At 49.7% G+C, this 21,266-nt stretch overlaps 3 protein-coding genes across 3 annotated transcripts; 2 read left to right on the forward strand and 1 right to left on the reverse strand.

Moving 5' to 3' along the window:
- The first annotated feature begins 439 nt into the window (after nt 1-439).
- On the forward strand, nt 440-2,005 carry LOC112882985 (protein BIG GRAIN 1-like). The gene has a single exon (XM_025948185.1). The coding sequence runs from the start codon at nt 750-752 to the stop codon at nt 1,746-1,748; it is 999 nt and encodes a 332-aa protein (XP_025803970.1). The 5' UTR covers nt 440-749; the 3' UTR covers nt 1,749-2,005.
- A 3,296-nt stretch (nt 2,006-5,301) lies between these two features.
- Nucleotides 5,302-11,707, reverse strand: LOC112880526 (phospholipid:diacylglycerol acyltransferase 1). The gene is made up of 6 exons (XM_025945187.1): nt 11,256-11,707; nt 8,993-9,215; nt 8,554-8,837; nt 6,970-7,297; nt 6,130-6,395; nt 5,302-6,026 (listed from the first exon to the last, which is right to left on the reverse strand). The coding sequence occupies exons 1-6, from the start codon at nt 11,705-11,707 to the stop codon at nt 5,543-5,545; spliced, it is 2,037 nt and encodes a 678-aa protein (XP_025800972.1). The 3' UTR covers nt 5,302-5,542.
- A 3,024-nt stretch (nt 11,708-14,731) lies between these two features.
- On the forward strand, nt 14,732-19,711 carry LOC112879476 (protein Brevis radix-like 1). The gene is made up of 5 exons (XM_025943735.1): nt 14,732-15,194; nt 15,541-15,968; nt 18,446-18,578; nt 18,691-19,118; nt 19,332-19,711. Exons 1-5 carry the CDS (start codon nt 15,030-15,032, stop codon nt 19,408-19,410), a joined length of 1,233 nt encoding a protein of 410 aa, XP_025799520.1. The 5' UTR covers nt 14,732-15,029; the 3' UTR covers nt 19,411-19,711.
- The last annotated feature ends 1,555 nt before the right edge of the window (nt 19,712-21,266 follow it).

Here is a 21,266-nt window from a genome sequence, read left to right on the forward strand (position 1 = left end):
TCAACTCCAGTTTCACAATATTGCTGCAAGACGATATTGGGGGAACCAACTCCAATTTCACAAAGTTGGTGTGCCTGGCTTACATTACATGCCGTCAGGCTATTCCTGGTCCCGTGCAATTTGTCCGCCGCGCAAGGCATGATCAGGCCATGCGAGCTGGGCTGTTCGGGGGGGGGGGGAGGGGGGGGGGGCGGCGGTCGCCCGCTTCACCGTGTCTCCAATAATTTAGCTAGCCTGATTACCTTGGAAGCTCCCTGACAAAGTTATAGCTCCAGAGCAAGTGTACTACACCAGGGCCGGGCGCTCATGCCATTTCAGCTGTGCGCCCGTCGTCGTCGTCAGCGCGCGGTGACTTGACGCCACGGCCCGGCGGGCGGGCAATGATACAGCGGCCGGCCACCACGTACGTGATAGCCGGGCAAATAATTCCCTGCCGCGCCCGTCCCGAGCCCGCCGGTTGGTGGCGGCGAGCCGGCGAGCGGCGAGCGAAACTGCGAAAGGACACATGCTGACACGCCAGCGCAGCGGATTCCCTTCCACCACTCCGCGGCACGCACCACCAACTTATAAAAGCCTCCCCGCGCACGTCTCGCCCTCTTCCCCCCACCGATCCTCACCATCGACCGATCGCGCCCACCTTCCTCGCCACTTCCGATCCACTGACTTCACACCGAGCTCCATCCCTCGCCTTATTCGGCGCCGCCGCTTGTGGTGCGGGCGCGGTCACTGCGTGAAGTACTGAATTTGGCATGGAGCGGCGCGACCACTGCCACGGCGGCAAGCACCCGCCCCCGCTCCCGCCGCCGCGCCGGGCGCGCGGGGAGCGCAGGCAGGCGTCCGCGTCCAGCGGGTCCTTCTCGGCCTCGCTCCTCGACGCCATCTACCGCTCCCTCGACGAGGGCGGCGGCGGCGGCGCCGGGGCGGACGTCGCTGACGCCGCGCCCGCGACGGCGCAGTTCTGGTGGGCCAAGGACGCGGCCACCAAGCCGAGGCACTCTTCGAGCTCGGACAGGGACAGGCGCCGGCGGGAGGCGGCTGTAGTGGTTGCGCGCCCGCGCCACTCTGGGTACGCGTCGTCGACCACGTCCTCGTCGGACTCATCGGCCAGCTACAGCAGCTTCTCCTGCTCCTCGGCGTCGACGACCGACACCGAGTCAACGAACCGCCGCCACAGCCCGCCCCCGCCGCGGATGCCGGAGGAACCGGTCGCCGCGGACGCCGAGGAGGCAACCCCACCACCTAAGAGCAAAGGGAAGAAGAAGAGCAGGCCATGTTTCCCCGTCGCAAGAATCCGACCAAGGGCCTCAGTGCCGCCATCTTCCGGGCCGCAGCCGCCGTCGCCGGCGACGTTCGCGTCCGCACTCAAGGCTCTGTTCTCCTCGGCGCGCCTCCAAAGGAAGCCCAAGAAACCGGCAGCCACCCCGCAGCCCCCAGTCTCGCCTCCGCCACCGCAGCCACCGTGCAAGTCCGCGATGAGCACCGTGAAAGCGGTTGACGCGCCGGCGGAACCGTCGGAGCCGAGGACGGTGAGGTTCCGCCCGGACGCCGAGGCGTCGGTGGTGCGGCGCAGGGTGGAGGAGCTGGTGCGGGGCCTCGAGGAGCTGGAGGCGGACGAGGAGGGGAGCGACGCCAGCTCCGACCTCTTCGAGCTGGAAAGCCTTCGCGGCGCCGGCGCCGATGAGCTGCCCGTGTACGGCACGACCAGCCTCGTGGCCAACCGCGCTATCGCCCAGGGGGCAGCTTGTTAAGATCCGGAAAAACACTGCCAAAAGTCAAAACACTGCCATTACTCTCCGTTCATTTCTTGCAGTTTAATAATGCTGCAGTATTTCGTTTCAAAAATAATAATAATGCGCAGCATGGTCTGTACTCTGTCTATATTTGAAGTTTGTACGCTCCCTGAAATATGTTTTTCCATGTATAAAATGTAAAAATCCAAAAATTGTGATTAGAAAGGAACTGAGGCAGGATCAAATTCCAAACCAACGAATTGAGGCAGTTTGTGAAATGACCGAACTGCAACCGTCAATAAATAACAGTTTGCACGTATTGTTTGCACGTATTGAGTGTGCGTCTGTGTGTGTATACGAGTGTCTGCGTATCAACTGTATTTTAAAAAACAATTCTCTATGTAGCATCTCGCATATACTTTTGTCCTTGCCCTAAATTTGTAAAATCATCGACAATTTGACATCAACTGTATTTTGGCTAGATTGCTTGAAACCTTTGTTTCCCTTCTCTGGGATTCCACAACGTTGTCATCCACAACCATATGAAATATAAAAGTGTGCACTGCCTGTCATCTTAAAAAAAAAAGTGTACACTACCTGTAGTATTTCGATCAGGAGTTGGGAACTCTCCATCAGCTGAAGTTGTTAATACTTTTCGTTCCGTGGGGGCGTCACGTTGCTCCAACGTTGTCCTAGGCCAATTCTTATGCATAGTTCACCAAACGGTCATCATTAGCGCGCATGGTTTTGCTGAATATGTGTTGATGCTCTCTACCAAAACCACAGCTGCTAACTGGTTAGCACACATCGAACTAGGCCAGGCTCAACCGGCTAATATTCCATGAAGCTGCCGTCTTTCTCGCTCGCATCAGTTTCATGAGCTTTTGATCTGCAAATAATGTAGTTCGTGCCTAGCCTGCATCTCTGGATAGATTTGTGTAACTTGTACCTGAAGCATCTGTTTTCTTTGTAACCTTACCCGATCAGCACAACGTTCGTTCGAAGCTAATCATGATCTGCTGCATCATGGACCATCTCTGCAGTCGGGTTAAAAATAGCACTCGGCATGTATGTGGATGTGGATGTGAGAGTTCTTGGAATAGCTTGGGACATGGCATGCGTTGTCAGCAAGCGATCCCGTTCCATCATGCCATGGCCCCTCAAGCTGGAGCATCAAGCAGCCAGGGCTCTGGTTTAACTTGTAATTATTTCCCACAATATCTTTACATATACATAATTGTCAGTGATCGAGTGATACGAAGTGTATGCATCCATACAGCATGAGCATTCGGCATGTAGAATATTCCCAGATCGGTTTCGAGGAAGACGGCGAGGAGCAAGTAGCTGGAGCAATGTGACCTGGAACAAAAGATACTGTAATGGATAACCTCATCAGAGATGGAATCTTCGGCCTGTACAGTACGGCATGCCACGTATATGTACGACACTCTAGCTAGGAGGCTGGAGATGCCAATTGCCATGGCCTGCCCTCGAGATCGGTGCCCCCAGCCGATCTGATGAGCACGAGCACCGGCATGGGCGGAGCAGTCCGTGTCCGCTCGTAGGCTCACAGGCCTTAGCAGCCCAGCTGTGGCGAACGATCCTAGACCTTTCGAAGAGCTCAGGATCGAGCACGAAGATTCAGTTGCGGAACTCGCAGGGCAAAAGGAGCGTGTGCATGATTAAGTGTCGCAGCGCTGTCCAATTAGCTGTGGCTGCTGAATTATTACACGCCTTTTGTTTGCTTTCGGTGTCGAGGCCGATCGATCATGGCTTCTGCCGCTGCTGCTAGTGCTAGCTTGGTGTGTACTGCGGCAGCGCTGCATGGGAGCGCGGAGGAAGGATCGGATGCGGCGCGAGTACGCGCCACGCATCGGGCGAGCGGCGACAGGGACGGCCGATCTGTATGCCGGGGCGCGATCTGGACAGGATGGCCGCGAGCGAGAGGGACGGCGCATACAGGCGGCCGGAGCGGGCGCCGGTTACACCTACCTGAAAAATCTGTGACCGTGCGAGCCTCGCGCGCGTGTCGGGAAGACGACAAGCGTGGCCAGGTCAGGGACCTTCCCTTCCCTTCCCTTCCCCTCCCCTCCCCTCCCCTGAAACACCGCCCATGGCAGTGGCGGCGGGCGCACCGGTCGGAGTGTCGTGTTGCGCGCGCCGCGCGACATGGCATGTAGCGCGCCGTGGCCGTGGGCTCGTGGCGTGTCGCGAAGAATAGCTCGGGGGCACCACCGACCTGGGAGTGGGACAGGGCGGAGCTTCGATGCTCCGGTCTCTCAGGTCGAACAGCAATGCGAGCAAGATGCCGATGGTTACACGCTCTTCAATTCAGGGTGGCAGTATCAGCAATGAACTGGGCGAGCAGACCGCGCCGGGCGAGGCGCGGACCGGTAGGCAGATAGGCGGCAGGGACGTTATTGCGACGTGGACCGTGCGCGGACGCCGGCCGGCCAGTGCGCGCTCGGCCGGCGAAGGGCAGAAACCGCGAGGTCCCCAGCGGCAGACGGGCCACTTGCCGCGACACGCATCGGCTGGCCGGTCGGTCGGTCGAATCCTCCCCTCCCCTCCCGGTGGTTGCGCTCGGGCCGGTCGGAGGCGAGACGGACGCGGACGTCGCGGCCAAACACAGCCAGTCAGCCAGCAGAGAGCAGAGAGCGGTACGTGCCTTTCTCCGTGGCGGGCGAGGGGCGACGGAGCCGTCCGTTCGCTCCGTCACGGTCGGGGGGCGCACGGCCCCGGCCCCCGGAGACCGTACGGCCGAGGTGGGGCGCGCACTGTTGCTGCAGGTGCTCGGCGGCGGCGCGCGCCGGCAGCCGCTTGAATGCGCCCGCGCCCGGCGCCCGGCGGTGCGGGGAACGGAAGGGCAGCGCGGGGTCGGCGCCGCCCCTGTTGGGTCGCGCGCCGCTTTCACGAGCACATGCTTGCGGATCGCGGTCGCTCGCCGCGGGAGTGAGGACTGAGGAGGAACGTGGCCGGCACGAGCCCGCGCCGCTTCGGCGTCGGCCTCTTCTCTCTCGTAGCCACGGAACCCCCGTGCCGCTGCCGCACACCGTGTGCATGTGCGCCGGCCCGTTGCATGCTCGACCTCGACACTACTACACTAGTGCTGACGCTTGCCAGCCAGAGTGGTCTGCCTCGAGTCCTTGACGATTCGACAGCCGAGTCGGGTCTCGGCGCGGGCCGAGACAACACTGGACGGGTCATCAGCCATGCTCCATGTTTGCTGAGCCCGGCAGGATTCTCTTGAGCTACTTTCTCCTATCACAAATATAAGTGATTTTTGCAAAAAAAAAAAATTCTTGAGCTACTGTGAAGACGCTAAATGAGCTACTGTGAAGACGCTAAATTCGTTTGCGCACGACTAAAACTACTTATATCTGTGATCGAAGAGAGTGTTTTGTTCAGCCACAGAACAGGAGAAGAGTGGCTACAAAATCACTAGTGCTACGAACGCAATGGCAGACAAGATAACATGAGCATAGACAAACATGATCGTTAAATGAACAATTTATCTCCTACATAGTTTGTATCTTTTTCTCTAAAAAAGGAAAAAATACCTAGCAAATACTTAATAAAATAATCGATAGATAAAAGCTACCGTATTTCTGCTAGCCAATGTAACTTACACCTGTACATTTTAATATACAATGCCGTATAATTCCCAAGATAGTGGTACAACATCGCATCAGCTTCCTGTCAATGAATTTGCAAAAGGGACGAATGAGTGGAAAATTACAATAGCAAAGCAAAATCCACAGAATTGCACTCTGGCACGCAATCCACTAATAGGCATTTCATCTTCCCATACATTACAATTTTAACTTGATTTTCTCTGACCATTTGAATATATCAGAATAAACCTGATCGCCACCGATTTCCTCACCGGTTGCCCCAGCAGCAATCCTGATGATGTCCTCAATCAAAGCGAAGTTCCCCATGATATCAACATGGGCACCGCTCTGAGTGCCCCTGCCTTCCAGGAGATTTGAGGGCGGAGAATGATTGTATTCTCTTACGTAGGTCTTGCTGCCAGCAGGATTGAACCGAGTTTTTCCACGCCATCCTTTTGCACACATGTAGCCAGCACTAAGAACTGGAACAGTTTCATCACCATCAGCTAAGTAAACACCCCCTTTCAAGCAGCTATTTTCATCCCCACCCTCAGCCGAGGTGTCAATCCGAAAAGGTATATAACACTCAGCTTGTGGGGCCAACTTATAGACATATGCTCTTTCAGTAGGAATGCCTACTCCGTACATTGAAAATATTTCCATGTCAGGTGCATTCGGCAACCTGGAAATGAAATGATAAGTTAAAACACTAGAATAATGGCCAGTCACGTAAATAGGCAGAATAAAGAAAATGTAACATATAAAATATAGAATAGGACACATACTTAGTTTCCAAGGGATTCGACCAATATTTATAATGTTTATACTTTGGGTCATCCAAGTTATCAGCTATTCCATATGAAAAGTGAACACTTCCACGCTGCATCATCCTTGGAGCAACAAAGTGAAGAAGGTCTATAATGGAACTAGCAGTGTAAGCTTTGTAATCTGCAACTGCCTTTATTCCTCCCCACCCTAGTTCGTGATACTCTGTCCAGATATCCCGGCATGACGTATTTGAATGGGCAATATTATTGCCTTTAACAGCATCCTGAAATGGTCAAAGCAAAAATTCGTTCAAATGTTAAAAATACATCATATGCAGCTCATAGATCCATTTTCATAAAACTAAAAGTCCAATATATATATATATATATATATATATATATATATATATATGCCTTAGGCCCTTAATGCAATGAAGTCAATTTATATACCAACGCATTACTAACATTTTTAAAAGCACTAGGTCCTTGGTTTTTAACAAATAATTATTATCGCCACTAAAAAGGCTCTTTCAAGATTTTCTTAACTTGTTTTTGGTAGAGTATAGAGGAAATCTCAGATAATCAATGATAAATCAAGAGCTTCATCTTAAATCAAGAGCTTCATCTGGGCCCAAACCTTTCATGGTGTACCCTCAAAGGTTCAAACCAGCATAAGTGATAGCTTATCACCAAATTTATATAATAGATAGATGAATATGGAAATTGCGTACTACAGAAAAAGAATATCTGAAACAGAATGAATAATGCAAAATGTAAAAGGAACCGACAAGTAGCACAAGAAAACATCAGACCCTTAAAAATAAGTAAAGTGGTGTCGGCACGCTGCTGAATACTCACACGAAATTCAATCCGCTCAATCTCAGAAGAACGAGCTTCTGCTACATCTTTACCAAAAGATACCAATCTTCCATAGTTAATAGGCTCAGGTGGAATTTCAACACTTTCCCCATTAATGTCATCAGAAACCTCAGTGTCGTTTCCTTTTTGTTTCTTAGCTTTGCATTCACACCCATCTTCTGGAGACCAATCCAAACCTCCCCAAATTGTATCACCACCTTTAGGGATCATTGACATTGTTGAATCCCATGTACGGGTCATACGCATTAAATGGCGCAAAGTCTGAAGTCCAAGAAAGTCAGAGTCCAGAACATCAGGTGCAATAGCTCTGTACGTAAAGAACAAAATTTAGCATGGACCTAATTTCCTTTCCTTCACCAAGAGCGATTTATTTGAACAAATAAAGATAAATATATCAGAATAAAATGGTATCCAACACCTGCAAACTCATGTTTGAAATAAAATCAGAAAAAAAAAATTACATACTCAAATGCATTCACATTGCAACACCTGAGCAACCCAAATGCTGAACAATATTTGGATTCAGTTAGGCTAACAAATGAATTTATTTGCCATATCTACAAACTCTGGGATACTGGTCTATATATGACTGTAAAGCACATGGGGAGATTACTGCACGTCTGCACCATTTTAGGATGGATGACACCACTAATTGAGCTCAGATTTGAACCTGTGACTAGATACTGCTCAATTGAGGGGGTCAACGGTAGCTACCAGAGAAATGCTTAGATTTGCATCAACGACTAATTTATTGCAGTGATACATTGATTTTAGGAGTTACTCCTTTCATGCATATACGACGTTTTAGGCCTGATTTCTTCTTCAAGAATATGTAAAGTTTTACTACCCTGGGGAGAATGTTCCATGGCATTTTTCTATAGCTCGCTTAGGTCAATAAATGAGTTGATCCCTTATCTAACTGAACAGGATAAGTACATTCATTGAAAAGTGGACAACATGCATTTCTTGAATTTCCTCAGAGCATCAAGAAAGCAACAAGTATTATCAGCTAAAATATAATGATTTTATGCAATGACCCTTCTAAGCTAGATCGTGTGCCATTCAATCCCCACAAACCTCATCAGAGAACACAGATTAACAATTATGGTCAATTTATACCAAAATATTGAATGGATTTCATCACCATGGACATGGTTATATGCTAACTTTATGTGAGTAACACATGACCAGAATTAACATGGCATCATAGCAATTTACCATTTAAAAATAATTATGAAAAAAGATCACCAGCAAAGACCCCAAGGTGCCAGGGCTATGGATTAAATAAGATACAGCAAATCTTGTCAAGAAAAGATAAGCGTAATTTAGAATGGTCTGAAATAAGCATATATACAACTAATGTTAATAAACATAAAATGCAATCTATAGTCTGATGTATCCTAACAGCTAGTATAGATAAACAGTGAATTAATCAGATGCGATCTTATAAAGAACTGCATTAAGAAACAATATAATCTTAGTAGGCACAGCCTACTAAACTTCAGCCACCCTGATAAAGTAATAATTTCCTACTAGAACTACCAAACTCTTAAATTGAATTACCTAGCAACGGCAACATCTTTGGCTTCAGATGAGAAAAGCCCAGCAACAGCCTTGGGAACTCCTAAGAAAGGTCCACCAATATTCAATACAGCTTTAATATGCTTTTCACACCAGTTTGGACCACCGCCACCTCCCATGGGAGGAGGTGCCTCAACCCACTTCATAAAATGCAGAAAATAGAGAACCCCCATAGAGTGTGGGATCACCACCACTCTATTTCCACCATTTGTCGCTACCATGAGTTCAATGTTACTCTTTATTCTGCTCAAGGTTTGATCACGAACCTGCAGATGGTAATATATATTAGAAACAGAACAGTCCATTCTATACCAGTACCATTTTTACACAGAGGAACTACAACCAAAGCATCAGAATTGAATAGCCAATCTGTGGTGACCTCTGACTAATCTACTGGTATGAAGTCATCAAAGAAGGGTACCTCGGTGTTCTGGAAAGATAACCTCCAATCATATGCAGCCATATACATGGTCTTTTCTTCATATCCAATACGAGCTAAATTGGCAATTAACACAGCCCAAACAAAATATCCAGGTACAAAATAGTCTGCTGCAACAAGACCTGTGACCGGCCTAACCCTTATTCCTGGCTTGTCTAATCCAGTTTCATTGTCCAATGACATATGTTCAACCCAGCATAAAGGTCTGAAAAAGTTACAGGTGAGATAGTAAGACTCTGCAGCCAAAGTAAAAGTGCACAACTCACTGGAATGCTGTATTTGCATAGCAGAAGAAAGGGCTGAGAATATGATAACTTATTAGATAAATAACAACACCGCAAGCTTTATGGAATATAAAGAACACGAATTAATTGAACACAAACAACTTGTATGGTAGCCAAAACATTTTTCCAGTACAACAAGTTAGAGTAAACATAATGTGAAGTCCCAAAGTGACAACATTCACTCCAAGTAAACCTTAGTAACAGTGACTGTCAAATTCAGTAAAACATCATGAAGGTTCTTGTATTCATGTCACAGTTGCTTTTTGCAATCCTGCTTGACCCTAACATAGGTTTCAGTTGTGAAAATTAAAGAGGATCTCTGATACAACTTCAAACGACCTCTGCATGTTTTCAGGTAAGGCTACAGCGCACGATGCCAGTTGTTTTTCATCTAGGTACTGTCACTCCTATTGCTAGGGGAACATCTTGTGAATTATTATTACATAATGTCTTGATATGAATAACAAGCACATTTATTCACCACAACTAACTTGATAAAGATGTATGTAAAAAATATGTCCTCAAAATGCAATGCAGAAACTGTCACCGTATGTAAAGTAGGTGACTCAAAAACTTTATGGCATTCATAAGTGGTGGAACAAGGCCACCTGAGTTCAAAATGAGCCAAGAAATGGCATTTCACATGGCAGGAAGTAAAAAAATGAACTTACCATCTTTCACTTTCTAGTAAAATTATTTTGGGTCTAATTGGGCTTACTTCATTTCAGAAGAAAAAAAATTGCAAAGAAAATTACCATCCAGCTGAAATGCTAGTGAAATAAAAAAATAGTATCAGCAAAAGTGTAATACCTTTGTTTTCCCTATAGTTAACAGAATAAGGCTCATATGGAACAACCAGCAGGTGTGTTGTTCAGAATTTTGGTCAGTATTCTCCATCAGAAAGTAGGCAAACATAGATCTTTATAGAAAAGCAATATGTAGTATGATACAACTGCTGTTGGGGGGGGGGGCACCAAATCCTATGTCAAACTTTACACTGTATACTACGGAAAGTTCCTGGTTTTCATGCAAATTGCAGTTATCTTCTAAAAGTTCAGAAACTGCATGATTTACTGAAAATAATATTTCTCTTTTTTAAGACACTAAGACAGATCCCATATCTCCACTACCATCCAGGTAAGGATGATGCAGAAGTGTGAATACAAGAAGCTCGTCGCATGTGGTAACTGGATAGTGCTAGTAAGAAGAAGCCAAAAAATAGCAGATACATGATACATCTACAACAAAAATAATTGTAAGAGATAAATAGCAAGCAAGGACAAGCACATAGTACAAGAATAGCGGGGACACTTTGCAGTATCACAAGACACCAGATCCATGGCAGGTCCAAAATGCACATGCTGCATACCCAAATTCCATTCCTGATACTAACAAAATATCCCAACATATCAAGACAAAATAAAGCCGTTCTTGCTGCTATATTTCACATCTTGTGAAGCCACACAACTAAACAGAGAATTGGGACAAAACAAGCCACTAAACTATCCATCAAGCACATTCCAAACTGAAAGTATGAGGAAAATATGAACCACTGCTCAAGAACCAGAAATAAAACCATGGAACAATCATTGTTGCAGAGATCCCAGTTGAACACCCTGCCATTGAGGCAACACAATACATAACTCCTCACAGCTGTCAGAAGAGCAGAAGTCACCTAAAAGACATCTCAAAGGCACACGCATCATTGCTGTTTTAACACAAAGGTAGAAAATACCGTAGCAGGGACCTTTATTTCCTAAAACAAATATTAACGACCAAACAAAGTAAAGCTTAAAGCACAAGCGATGCAGACAACGAACATTCAATCGATGGTTCGACCAAACGAAACATAAAGATAGTCCTCCTATAACCCAGACAAAACTGATGTGCTAATAACAAAAATTAAATTCGTGCGCAATACAGCGATTCCAGAATTGAAAAAAGGAGGAGACTGAAGCAACCTCTTGTATACGTCGCCAAATGTGCCGCCCCATAGCCGCTTGCGGAAGAGCCCCTCGGCGCAGTGGTGGCCCTCCCAGAGCTCGAGCCCGCCGGTGACGATGCCGGGGACGAAGACGACGGGGTGCTTGACGCGGAGCCCCTCCTTCTGCAGCTTGACCCCGGGCGGGTCCGGGAGCGGGCCCGTGATGGCCTCCGTGACGTACTGCGGGAACGACGCCGGCATCGCGTTGTAGAGGAAGAGCAGGAGCCACCAGGCGGAGCACACGCACCCGACCAACCAGCAGCAGCTGTCCACGCACGACCACTTGCCCTTGGTCCGCCTGGTCGCCTCCTTGGACGCCGGCGCGGAGGAGGAGGACGGCCTTTTCCCCTTGTCGTCGTCGTCGTGGTCGGACCCGTTGCCATCCGAGGGCGGCGGCGGCGGCTGCTTCCGCCGCCGCAGGAGCGACATGGCGCGCGGCGCGGCGGTGGTGGGTCCGAGGGCTACCTGCGCGGGCCCACCCGCATCCCGGACCGCCCCTGCGGCGGCGCCCGGTCGAAAACCCTAGGCGGCGGAGGGAGCGGGGCGGGGGGGAGCCGTGGGCTCGTGGCCTGGCGGCTTCGCGGGGTTCGCGCTTGCGAGGTCGCGCGAGAGGAAGAGAGGAGGCAGGAGAGGCTGGGGCGCGCTGCGCTGGGCACCGCCGCACCACAGGTCCACAGCGACCGCTCCCGTGCGCCCGGCGGGGTGTAACGCTCGCGTGGGACGCGGGACGTGTCACTGACATCCGGGGCCTAGCGGAACCAGCAGGGGTCGGTGCAGGAGGGTCTCCGCTCACGGAAGGCGGAGCGCTGAGGTGGGGCTGCGACTGCGAGGTCGCTGGCTCGACAGATGGCCGCGAGGGATGGGGCCACTGCCTCGTGGGGCCAGACTGGCAGTAAGAGGGCGGCGATGTGGGACCCACGTCAGTTACTGCTAGCACGATAATGGCGGATCGATCGGCGACCTGCTATGCTAAAATCAAGCGTTTTTTTTCCTCTCTTTTTTCAGAACAAAGTGTTCCTTCTGCCTTTCAAAAAAAAAAGGTGTTCCTTCTGTACTATACTCCTGCTAAGCACAACTGGAATTTTTATAACCCATTTTTTATGTTCCATCTCATTCGGCTTGGATTGCTGGAGTGCAGTGGAAACGAGGATGATGATGCTGGCAACGGGGAGCATGGCCGTTTCTATGACACACCGCAGGCACTTACTCTACGCGACGATTCATTGGTGTTTCGGGCGCGTGAGGCCTCCACTAATCTTGAGCTCGCTGCTGCACCAGAAAACCTTCGGAGCTGCCTTTTTCGTTCGACCGGGAGAAGCCAGTAGATGTTCACCTCCGAAAAAAAGAAGTCGTCAGATGTCGCGCTTAGAAAGGCACGGCGTGTCGGCAGCGCCCTCGGTCGATCAGGGCACTGGCGCGATCGGGCGACGCAAACATTTTGTAATGGGCGACGCTGACACAGCTGTCCGGAATAACTCGCCCAATCGGTGAGCGGCCGGGTGAGATCGCGGTGGACTGAAACTGAAAGGACCCTGCAGGCCCCTCATGTGCTGCTGCGCATCGACGCCATGGATTGTTTTTTGGGAGAGACCGGGAGAATCGTTGGAGAGATTTGGGATCCGCCCGCCCCCGTCCCGTGTTCCCAGCTCGAGTTTAATAAAATCCTTGCAGCTGTTAGGCTGTCCTGTTCTTCCCTGGTTTGAGATGGACAGCGGCGCATGCTGCTCGTAGTCGTAGGATCATCCAGCTTAGCTTCTACTGCAAAAGTCACCCTCCAAACTGCGGAAATCGTCCCTTCCAAACGACCACTTTCCTCAGTCTTAACTTGTGTGCCAAGGGGTGGAAAAGCGGTAGAAACAAGAAGCACGACCGTACTGCCCTGGTCCACGATGTGCCATTTCACTTTGCACTGCTCGCGTTTGATTGATCCCCTTATCCCTGGCTCACATCTCCACATTTTGATCCCTGCCCATGCCGGTCAATGGTCACACCAGAAGAGACTCCGAAAGACACGCACACAACAGGCCAGGCCATTCGATCGCTCCTTGATCTCACGATGAGGCCCACTCATTGGTGCCATGCCACGCCCATGTCCCGGTCCGGTCCAGTCCAGACCGTGGTCGTCCCTGTGCAGAGCCCAGAACGAGAAAGAACAGTCAAGAGGCGACAGCGCGCCGCGCGAAGGGGGGATGGGCCGGGTGAGCCTCTCATCGCGGCCTGCTTATCTCTGATGAACCCTCTCTCGCCTCCTCGGCAAATCATCCATCACCAATCAACCTCCTAATCATGATGCGCGCCGGGACGCGGACAGAGCCGCGTTAACTAAAGACGAAAAAGGATTAGCGGAGCAGTTGCGCGATTAGCAGCTCCACGACGGGGAAAAGGTGTGGGGCATTAAGTTGGTTGGGGGACAGCACGAGCCCCACCACCCCCGCCGGCTCCGGCCGACCGATGCCGCCACCACCACCACCAGCGGCCCGGCCCCCTCGCGCATGTGCCGTCGACCGCTCGCTCATGCGCGCGGGTGGCGTACGGTTCCCACACCGCCTCAGCGTGCGCCTTTCCTCGCCCGAAGAGAGACGGCAGGCAGGGCCACCGCGGGACGGCGGCCGGCGTGCGATGCGATGCGAGCGCCGGCTGTTTGGCTTTGGCCTCCGTGGGCGTGGCCACGCGGATGCTCCGGGCCTCGCCTACGCCGATCATTGGTTTCCGCCGGGGGGGGGGGGGGGCTGCCGATGCCATGATGATGAGCGGGCATGATTCGTTCATGGGCACCCCGCGCCCGCCTTCGGGTGGATGACGAGTGGGCTGGCGATGGCGACGTCACTCGTTCGGCTTTGCTTCGGTGGCGCGTTCCGCGGCCGGCGGCCACAGTGGATGGATGAGCACAGGCGGTGGGCGCGCCACGCAGGGAAACGTGACAAAAGAAAGCCAAAAAGGCCTGGGGGCATCTGCGGCCGGCGCCGCCATGGCCGGGACGGCCACCGCCCAGGTTGCTCCTGGTGTGGTCTGGCCCGATCGACGGCAAGACTGCTTGCAACAAGGTGACCGCAGAGAACCAGTAGTGACTAGTGATCCACAACATTTACCGAAATGAACAGTAGTGGTGTAGTACGTACCACCTCAGCATCTCTCGAACGGTTTGTTTACGAATTCTTGGAAAACTTGACGCCAGTCACTCGAACAGTCCAATCACGGCGGATTTGAACTTTCCCCTTCACTTTTTGCAGGAAACCCCACGGACCACGGCAGCAGGACCGCAGGAGCACCTGCACGCTGCGCGAGTGAGAAAGGCCTTCCGTTCCGGCTGACAGGCGCAGCCCACAGCACCACACGGGCTGCGGCGCGGGGCCCGGCGGCAGGGGGTGTCAGTGAACTTTGCATCGATCATTCAAGGCGCAGCAGCCTTGGCGCCGCCAATAAATAAAACCCGCACTCGCCCCTCGCGCCCCCTCCCTGTCATTAACGCCAGATCCTAGCCCGCAATTAATGCCGCTACCCCGAGCTCGAGATCAGAGGTGGTGAGGAGCCAGGCCCGGCCGGCCTCGTCCTCGTGTGCGCGCCCGAGGCCCGCCCACCGTGACACGCGCCGGCGCCGCGGGTATAAAGCGCGCCGCCGCCCCTCGGCCCGGGCTCTCAGTTTTTCTGCTGAGTCCGCTGCGGTCACTGCCGCCGCGCGTCCGGCTCACCCGACCTCGGCGGCGCGTAGGGGCAGGCACGCACCGACGACGCGCCCGACCCTGGGGGAGGGATGCTCACGTGCATCGCGTGCTCCAAGCAGCAGTTCGCCGCCGGCGGGCCGCCGCTGCACGAGCCGCCGGAGGACGAGGACGTCGTTGATGGCGTCGGCGGCGCCATCGGCGGCGGCGCGTCGACGCCCAGCACGCGCCATGCCATCAAGGCGCTCACCGCCCAGGTGCGTTCTCGCCTTCACGGCACAGTGTTTGTTGTTTGCCTTGTTGGGAGTGGACGCCTTCGAATCTCGATTTCGTTTCCTCGTTTGCTGGCGTTCCGGTCTGGAGTTAGCCCCTTCGAATGTACCTTCGTTGATGAGCTTGGAACATGGGAATCGGCGCAAAGTTATCGAAATTGAGCTTCTCGAATCGAACGTGGGCCTTCGAGTTCTTGGGATTTGCCACCCGTTGCGAATTTCTATCGAAGTTTGAAGCTTTCAGTATTTCGTGCCTCGGCTCGAGGCTGTAGACTCGGATCGTGAAGGGCTTTCAGGCGTGTGAACTGACCGGACCTTTTCTTGGGTTCAGATCAAGGACATGGCGCTGAAGGCGTCGGGCGCGTACCGTCACTGCAAGCCCTGCGCGGGCTCCTCGGCGGCGGCCTCGCGTCGCCACCACCCGTACCACCATCGGGGCGGCAGCGCCTTCGGGGGCTCCGACGCCGGCTCGGCCTCCGACCGCTTCCACTACGCCTACCGTCGCGCCGGGAGCTCGGCGGCCTCGACTCCGCGATTGCGCAGCGGAGGCGCCGCCCTGTCAAGTGGGGATGCCACGCCGTCCATGAGCGTGCGCACGGATTTCCCTGCCGGCGACGAGGAGGACGACGAGATTGCATCAGAAGGCGGCGGCAAGGAGGACGACGCGAAGGAGTGGGTGGCGCAGGTGGAGCCTGGCGTGCTCATCACCTTCGTCTCACTGGCGCAAGGTGGCAACGACCTCAAACGCATTCGATTCAGGTGCGCTCCTTCACCACCTACTTGGGATGAACTTCCATTTCTATTTTGCAAGTCGATTACTTGATCACAAGAGATTCTATCTACTTTGTCTTTTGAGCAAACTTATTCAAATTTTGGTGTCATGCTACACGTGAATAGCGCAATGTTGGTGGTAATTTTGGTAAAACATTTCCATATAAATGAGACAAACTGTCATCTGTTCGCCTGTTCCTAAAAACTGAGAAGTTGATCTGTGGTGGATGGTGCGAATCAAACTCCAGGCAGTAATGTCCTTCGTTTGCTGGTTAGAAATAGTAGAATCGCTACAGTTCCTTGAGAATTGCACAGTACGATTGTTAAAATCTTGGGCCTTCTTGGTTGGCCTGCCTTCTTGGTTGGCCTGCACATCTGAAAATTTCGATTAAAATGGTTGACTTCTCCTGCTCCATTTTAGCACCCTGTTTCTTCTGTTTTTTTTCTAGTTCAATGTGACTCAAAAGCTTTCAAGCAATCGTTGGAATTCCAATTAAACCTACAAGGGATGGAAATTTAAACTTCCTGCCAGACATAATATGCCCTCCTTAGCCGAGTGGAATCCAGATTGGATTTCAGGATGGATGTAAAGCATGCCGTGCCCTTGGAATGGCAATGAACAGATTCGGCACCTTAAAATTAGTACAGGCATGTACTCTACACTACACCGCTCACTCCTAGTCCTATGCAACCCCATTAGTTTACCCCGTAAGTACCCCATGCAGCCATGCTAATCTGTGTGCACCGTGTGGCTTATTAAACTGGTTTTGCCGTTGTATACTTGCCACATAATAAATCCCTTGTATAATCAGGATTTTACTATATGGTAAGTGTGCAAGAGGGACAACCTGGTGCATTGTTAAATACAATCACATTACTCCACTCATTGTCAACTTATGACAGGGAGCTCCATTTAACTCCTCACGTGCTGCAGCCAGGCCCAAGTCCATACATGTCGGCAAGCATGTTCTAGGGTCAGTAGATTTAGAATTTGAAGCCTGCATTGAAGAGGTTAAAGGATCATGTCAGCTGCCCACCGTGGAAAGGAGTTCTGAATTTACTACTGCTTCTAGTACACTGTGGGGCCAAGTCCAGCTTGTGCATTTGTGATGCTCTAGCCTGTCCATATCATATACATTTGTTGTACTGGAGATGTTGCTTCAGGTCTAGGAAGAGCTAGTAACACTATCAAGCGGATGGAGGCATGAGAGGCCCACAGCCAACATTTCTACTGTATAATCAAGAAGCTAAATTGGAAGAGAGCGGTAGAACAGACAAGTGTTAAGTGCTGCTACCCTCTCTCTTCCCTTTGGCCTTTTGTTACAGAGAGAGTGTTGGTATTGTTTAGTGGCCTTATTGATAGGTAGTTTGGGTCCCTCCACAACAGGTTACTAGATGACTACACGAACCATCCAAGTATCCAACCTGGATGCAGTTTGGCAACGTTTTCCATCCAAGTATCCAACCTGGATGCTGTTTGGCAACGTTTTCCCTATATGGAGGGACATCCTATTCCAAGTAATGGTGCTACCATTGTTAAAAGATCTTGCAAATCACTATTGCAAACTTAGTCTGGAGACTACAAAAGAAAGTCTGCATGTAAGAACGTGCTCACTGTAAATTTGTAGTGTTCAGATTGAGTTTATAATGGTTGTTTTATAAGATTTGTCTATGAGTGTAGTAGTACTTTTTTAACAAGGTTCTTGGGAGGAGTTCCTCATGGCCAGCTATGCTCACTGGTCCCCACTAGGATTTTAGTTATATAACATTATTTCACAAAACGAATACGAGCTGGATCTTAAGATGAGTGCAGGTGTCTTATTTAGTATATTGGTTCTAGATCTGAGGGGAGGGACATAAGATGCGGAAGTCCGTGAATCACTGGCTATGTTTGGTAAGGTTGGTTTTAACAGCCAATGTTCTATGGGATGCACTCTACCAAAACTGTCTATTCCCAGTGGATTGCAGGGTTACGTTGCAACTGTAAGGCATGGGATCCACAGTAATTAGTGGTGCAAATCTGAATTGCTTTATCTCCTATCAGCTAATGCTTCATAGGTTGTCCTCCAACTTATAGGGAGATTTTAGTCATCTAAGTTATCATTGTAAAGATTTGAGAACTGTATTTAGCTCTCCATCTATAATGTATTTAACATTGATAGGAGAAGTTGATTGATTGTTCACTATATTGGTTGAACCTAGGGTTCTGCAGTACTTTCTCTTGGTATGTCCGTTTGAATAAAATATAGATCTGCAACTTACAACTGGTTTTGAGGCATACATTAAGATCTAAGTATCTAAGAGGTATGCAAACTGATGCATGGGAGAGCATCAGTTTCAGATATGGATGAACATGCTTGCTTATCTGTTTCCATAGAAGTTCTTTGAAGATGTATATGTAACCATGTCAATTTCTCATTTCTTTTCTTCTTCTTTTTTTTTTTGCATGTGATGCTGTATGATAGCCGTGAGATGTTCAACAAATGGCAAGCACAAAGGTGGTGGGCTGAAAATTATGACAAAGTTATGGAGCTTTACAATGTCCAGAGATTTAATCAAACTGTCCCTCTCCCCACTACTCCAAAATCTGAAGATGAGGTGAGGATGCCACGCAATTTATCCCTTCTATCTATCTAAATAACTACAGATATCAGATATATTTTGTGTTATGGCTGATACATTGCTCCATGACATTTGTTTCTTTCTATAGAGCTCCAAGGAAGATAGTCCGGTAACCCCGCCACTGGACAAGGAGCGACTGCCGCACACCTTCCACAGACCAATGTCAGGTGGTGGAGCCATGGGCTACTCTTCAGATTCTCTTGAGCATCACTCGAACCGCTACTGTAATGGCCACCACCACCATCATGGACACCAATTCTGCGATTCAATGGGGTTGGCATCGACACCAAAGTTGTCGAGTATCAGTGGAGCCAAGACAGAAACCTCGTCTATGGATGCATCAATGAGGACAAGCTCGTCTCCTGAAGATGTTGACAGGTCTGGTGAGCTCTCGGTTTCCATCAGCAATGCAAGCGACCAGGAGAGGGAGTGGGTCGAGGAAGATGAGCCTGGTGTATATATCACCATTCGGGCTTTGCCTGGTGGCATCAGGGAACTTCGTCGAGTTCGGTTCAGGTTTGTGTTCTGTTCTGCTTCACTGCTCACCCATTATTTTTCTCTAAACTTGCAATGTCGAACCAGAGTAACTTCTAGTCAGCAAACTGACGAGGATGTACTAACTAGGCTGGAGATCAGAAGGCACACCTAAGCCTTCACTGAAATACAATTCTACTATTACTTGTCTCTCCGCACCAGATGCATGATCACTTGCATATCCTTTTGTTGCAGCCGGGAGAAGTTCAGCGAGATGCATGCCAGGCTATGGTGGGAAGAGAACCGAGCGAGGATACACGAACAGTACCTCTGAGAAGCCCCCTCACCATCAGAACAGCACAGAAAACTGCTCCCTTCAGTTGAGCTGACGACGGTCCATGCTTGTACATCTGGCACTAACACTTGTCCGTGTATTTCGAGCTTCGTTCGATGTTTGTACTAACCTAGGGCCGCCGCAATTTTTGATTTTTCGTTCAATTTTTTACGGTTTGGTCTTCAGTTTGGACAGGATGTTTGTTTGAGCAACTCATTCAGGTCAAAAGGGTGGTTTAGCCTAGTAAAAAAATAATAATGTACGCCTTCACTTTCTGGCTACCAAAGGTGTCTTTCCATTATCGTGGGTAGTTCATTGATCTTCAATTATACATTTAATACTACTAACATGCTATGTTCCATCTAGACTAGATAGAGATGGCATTATTGTTGGCTTGCTTCTGCGCACCATTTTGCTGTTGCCATCGTCTTGTACACAAGCCATTCCGGACATCACAATCATGAAACACAAGTTGGTACTGGGTGGTTAGAAATTCGGATATAAATTGTAATTGGTCTGCCCCAACTCAAAACCACTGACGACGGCTTGATTGTGACGCTAGTGAACACGAGTTGGTATTCGTTTTTTTTTTTGAAAAAGCTGAAGGAAGTTGTAGTTGTTGTCCTCTCCAGCATATCGAGTCTTTTATTTTCAAGCCTCCTTCGCAGGCTCTTTGTGCATAGGAAGCGAACAAGCACAGCAGCACTTCGTGAGAAGAAAGCTGCTGGCCGTTGGATTGACGCAATCAACGGTGCAGATCAAAAGTGCTGATAAGAAACCAGCATCTTGTGGTTTCTAGCTAGTACTACTACATTCTTTGTTCAGTGGTCTTCCCATACACGGGTCAGAGAAAAACTGTAGCAAACCCAATGGTATGCCAATGTGTCGTAGCGTCCACTTTGATCCAGAGAAGAGAAGAAAGGAAGGGGCATTTTGGATGGACAGGACGGATGCAAGTCTTGCTGCTCGCTTGGGCAACACTACCTTGAGGACTTGCGGTAGTGAGCTTTCGCCATCCAACATGGCCAAAATGGCTATAAAAATATACCATTAAGCCACCTACATGCTAAGTACTGGCATTTCCTGTCCTAATCAACCGAATCAAGCGAATCACTTTAGGACTTGGGGAGGCTAATCTTCACCAAGTGCTAAGTAAAGTAGCTCCGTGATTCCTCCTTGTCATGATTTGCTGTCCACTGCAGTCATTGTCATTAGTTTGAGCATTACTCGGTATGAGATTTCCATCCGTTTCAAATTCGAGCACTAATTCCTCCCTCCTTTTGAAATTTTTGCATTGTTCAGTAAGGCTAGTATTTGGGAACCAAGTTAGAGTCAACTACTACTTGATTGGACGATGGCATGCAAACCACTGACGTTTGAAAGATGATGCATAAAGGTTCAGCATAGCTTCTGTCGGCACTGTTGATATATAACATGTAATTTTCTGTTTCCTGAAACTTCATAAGATTTAGCAGCAGCTGATGCATCCATTTCTCTCTCAAACTCATGCACGGGCATGAAATTGAATCAGTTGCAATATAAATTATAATAAAGTTCAGAAGTCTGCGACAATGACTTGAGTTTAAAGGAGAGTATAGATCAAGAGGATGTCTTATCCAAAACTAAACAATCGGAAAGAAGACCATACCTGGCACTCTTAGCAACAGAAACAAAACAATCGGAAAGAAGACTACCAAACTTCAACCTATCCGGCCTCGAGAGAATGATAGCATAAACAATGGATAAAAAGCAAATCATTATCACAGACAAAATAGTTTAGACAATTATTGGTGTGACAGGGTTACAAGTAATTTTCGATCAAAGTAAGACATTTGCATAGTGGAGTTAGTTGAAAC

The sequence above is a fragment of the Panicum hallii genome, chromosome 2 (assembly GCF_002211085.1).
Source record: "Panicum hallii strain FIL2 chromosome 2, PHallii_v3.1, whole genome shotgun sequence".
Classification (NCBI taxonomy): Eukaryota; Viridiplantae; Streptophyta; class Magnoliopsida; order Poales; family Poaceae; genus Panicum; species Panicum hallii.

Coding starts and splice junctions, on each gene's coding strand:
- LOC112882985 (XM_025948185.1), top strand. CDS start 750: ATGGAGCGGCGCGACCACTGCCACGGCGGCAAGCACCCGCCCCCGCTC.
- LOC112879476 (XM_025943735.1), top strand. CDS start 15,030: ATGCTCACGTGCATCGCGTGCTCCAAGCAGCAGTTCGCCGCCGGCGGG. Junction 15,969..18,445: donor CTCAAACGCATTCGATTCAG/GTGCGCTCCTTC, acceptor GCTGTATGATAG/CCGTGAGATGTTCAACAAAT. Junction 18,579..18,690: donor CTCCAAAATCTGAAGATGAG/GTGAGGATGCCA, acceptor TTCTTTCTATAG/AGCTCCAAGGAAGATAGTCC.
- LOC112880526 (XM_025945187.1), bottom strand. CDS start 11,707: ATGTCGCTCCTGCGGCGGCGGAAGCAGCCGCCGCCGCCGCCCTCGGAT. Junction 7,298..8,553: donor AAAGATGTTGCCGTTGCTAG/GTAATTCAATTT, acceptor CTTTACGTACAG/AGCTATTGCACCTGATGTTC. Junction 6,027..6,129: donor TCGAATCCCTTGGAAACTAA/GTATGTGTCCTA, acceptor TTTCATTTCCAG/GTTGCCGAATGCACCTGACA.